Raw genomic sequence first — 3,382 nt, 5'->3', positions numbered from 1 at the left:
ACGGGTTGTATGGAGATTAGGTATAACTTATTATTGTCTTTATTATTATTGAGACATCTTGAGTAGTCTTGTTTTTATGCATTCCATTCTCTTCACTAAAAAAATAATTAAAATATTTAAAAACCATGAGTTAAAAGAATTCTCTATATAGAAATTATGATTAGATAATTTGGTAGGATAACACACAGAATTAGGTACTATTGGAGATGTGTTAAATATTTTTCTATCATTATAATTATTATTTTGAAACAATACATAATATTATAATAAGTGATAGATATGTATATATATTCTGATGAAAGGCTTTTAAGTGGGGAACCAAGTACTGAGGCAATCCAGAAGCTGTAGGACCCTTTTATTAGTGAAGAAGCATATTTCCTTCTCCTTTATATATATATTCTTTGAAGACTCTCATTTTCTACTGAAATTATAATTATAATTATAATTTCTTCTTTCTTTCTTTTTTTTTTTTTTTTTTTTTTTTTAAGATGGAACAGCGTCTTAGTTTGTTAGCCACTACTCATCTTCTTCAACACACTCTCAGAAGTTTATGTATTCATCATAACTCTCACTGGGTTTATGCTGTTTTTTGGCGTATCCTTCCTCGCAATTACCCACCTCCTAAGTATATATATATATATATATATATATATATATTTTTTTTTTTTTCCTTCATTTTTTCCCCCTCCAAATTATTCCCCTTCAATTAATTTCTTTTTTCCTTTTCATCAGATGGGAAAATCAAGGTGCTTTTGATAGGTCCAGAGGAAATTGGAGAAATTGGTATAAATTATTACTAATTTTTTTTATCATTTTATTTTTTAAATCAATGCACATAATGTTCTTATATAATTTTGTGTTTAGGATTCTGGTGTGGGAAGATGGTTTTTGCAATTTTGCTGCGTCAGCATCTTCCGATGACATGGAGGCGGCCGCCGGCGACTTTCCGGGGTATGGGTTACAGCCATGTCGGGGTTTACAGCCGGAGCTTTTCTTCAAGATGTCACATGAGATCTACAATTATGGAGAAGGGTATAGTTATATTTTTACCATTTTTTTTTCTTTTATATATATATAAAAATCCAAACTTTGATGAATTTTTGTTAGTGAAATTAATTTAGTTTTAATTATAAGCAGATTGATTGGGAAAGTGGCTGCAGATCGAAGTCATAAATGGATTTATAAAGAAGCTAATGATAATCATGACATTAAATTTTTACCCACCTGGCACAATTCTGCCGATTCTGTAAGCAATTAACTTATTACATGATCCATGCAACCCCAAAGAAAAAAACCCTCATTATTTTTTTTTAATTATTATTATTGGATGTTTTTAATTTTGTTTTGCAGCATCCTAGGACTTGGGAAGCCCAGTTTCAGTCAGGCATAAAGGTACCAAATCATTATTATACTAAATTAAATTCATAATTTTCCTTCTAATTCTTCCTAATTTCCTCTACCTCTCTAATTTTGATTTGTGCATACTATTTTTAGTTGTAATACGTCTAACAAAACACATATCATATGTTATTATGGTTTGAAATTTCAACCTTAAAAAAGATAGCAAGTACATTATGGATTAATTAAGAAAAGCAAAAATAAAAATGAAATGTTATATGAATGACACGTAATCTCTTGTATGTAAAATTTTCAGACAATAGCTTTGATCGCAGTCAAAGAAGGCGTCGTCCAATTGGGAGCTGTTCAGAAGGTATCTCCCTATGCCCATAACTTCATGTCCATTAATAAATTCTTTTTAAAACATTCTATCTAAATTTATCGAATATACAAAGATAAATGTAACGTATATATATTCTTTTTACTAAGATCATTACATAAATTTTATGGTCGTAAAAATATAAACATAGAAAAGAAACTATTAGAGGTGCGGATTAATGTTACAGGTGACAGAAGACTTAAGCTTGGTAGTACAGTTACGAAAGAAATTCTGTTACATTGAAAGCATCCCAGGGGTTTTATTGCCTCACCCTCTTTGCTCATCGATTCCTTCATTCGCGGAGGGCGGAGCGACTGCGACAACATCGGCATACGAGAATCCAGAGATCGGGCGATTCGAAGGGATCGGTTTGGGAGGTTCAATAGAGAGTTTAGTATACAACAATTTGAATCAACAGCTAAGAATAACGCCATCAATGAGCAGTCTAGAAGCGCTTTTGGCAAAGCTACCATCTGTGGTACCGGCGAACGGAGCCGAGGTTGGAGTACGTCCTAATTATCAGTATCAGCATCAGCATCAGCATCAGTCGGAGAGTTCAGCTCAGAAAACGTTGGAGCTTTTGGCAATGGAAAAAGTTGCAAAAGTAGAGATGAATGATGATGAGGATGATCAGGTCGTTTACACTCAACTTCTCCATCGTTATCATGATTGTGATATAACTACCACTTCCTCCCATAATCATGGATTTTAGGTTCTTTTTCTTTTTGCTTCTATTTCTGTGACATCTGCTTTTATCATTTTCTGGATATTACCATCATTAATTAGGCAACTAATTTATCTTACTTTCTTTTTTCTTTTAATTTTACTTATATTATGATGGGTTTCTAGCTACAATATATATATATTAGATAAACATTGGAATATGTTTTCACAACGAGATTCTCAACATATCCTCTCAAAATCGTTCTAATCTTGAACTTAATATCCATTTGAGTTAATTTATGAGTTGATTATGAGAGAACTAAACCCTGTTACTCCCCCTAAAATTGAGATTATAAAAGCTATTTCTTCCATTAGGTATTAATTATTTGTGCTTTCTGCTGCTGCTTCTTCTTCTTTTCATAATTAGTTTTTCCCCCTTGCATGCTTATTATTACAAACTAAATCTCTTCTATTAGTTATTTGACTATATTTATAGACCATTTGTTCGCTAATTGTAATTTGTTTTGATACTTTAGTTTGCCTGCTAGAGTGTGAAAGAAATCATGCCTTTTGATCAACTATACAATATATATTGTATAAAAATGACACAATTTTGCACTGCACGTGTGTTAATAATCTAACTAATTGTAAAGGTGAAATTGTGATTCATTTGATTATTAGTGTTCTCTTTTTGGTTTTTTTAAATATGGAAAAATGAGCAATTTATTTATAAATATAGTAAAATATCATTGTTCAATAGAAAGTGATAAGACAATCCTATTTTGTTATATTTGAAAATATAATTTTACTATTTAAAACAATTACTTTTTTTTCACCTTTTATCTTTCTTAACCCAATTCTTTTTCAATAATAATTTATTAATCTCATTCATGCCAATTCAAGTATATCTTAATAAATAAGGTACCAATTAATTATTATTTTGTTATTGTTGAATTTTAAAAAAACACACATTTTCTTGGAAGTCTCTCTTGTTAGTTTAGT

At 30.5% G+C, this 3,382-nt stretch overlaps 1 protein-coding gene across 1 annotated transcript; it reads left to right on the top strand.

Annotated features, from left to right (window-relative positions):
• The first annotated feature begins 336 nt into the window (after positions 1–336).
• LOC120081766 (protein RICE SALT SENSITIVE 3-like) lies at positions 337–2,520 on the top strand. Its single transcript, XM_039036922.2, has 7 exons — positions 337–625; positions 733–783; positions 865–1,032; positions 1,138–1,246; positions 1,351–1,392; positions 1,655–1,711; positions 1,905–2,520. The coding sequence occupies exons 1-7, from the start codon at positions 489–491 to the stop codon at positions 2,427–2,429; spliced, it is 1,089 nt and encodes a 362-aa protein (XP_038892850.1). The 5' UTR covers positions 337–488; the 3' UTR covers positions 2,430–2,520.
• The last annotated feature ends 862 nt before the right edge of the window (positions 2,521–3,382 follow it).

The sequence above is a fragment of the Benincasa hispida genome, chromosome 7 (assembly GCF_027475165.1).
Source record: "Benincasa hispida cultivar pf3 chromosome 7, pf3_genome.v1.1, whole genome shotgun sequence".
NCBI classification, from domain to species: Eukaryota; Viridiplantae; Streptophyta; class Magnoliopsida; order Cucurbitales; family Cucurbitaceae; genus Benincasa; species Benincasa hispida.
This window is presented reverse-complemented; position numbering and strand designations above follow the sequence as displayed.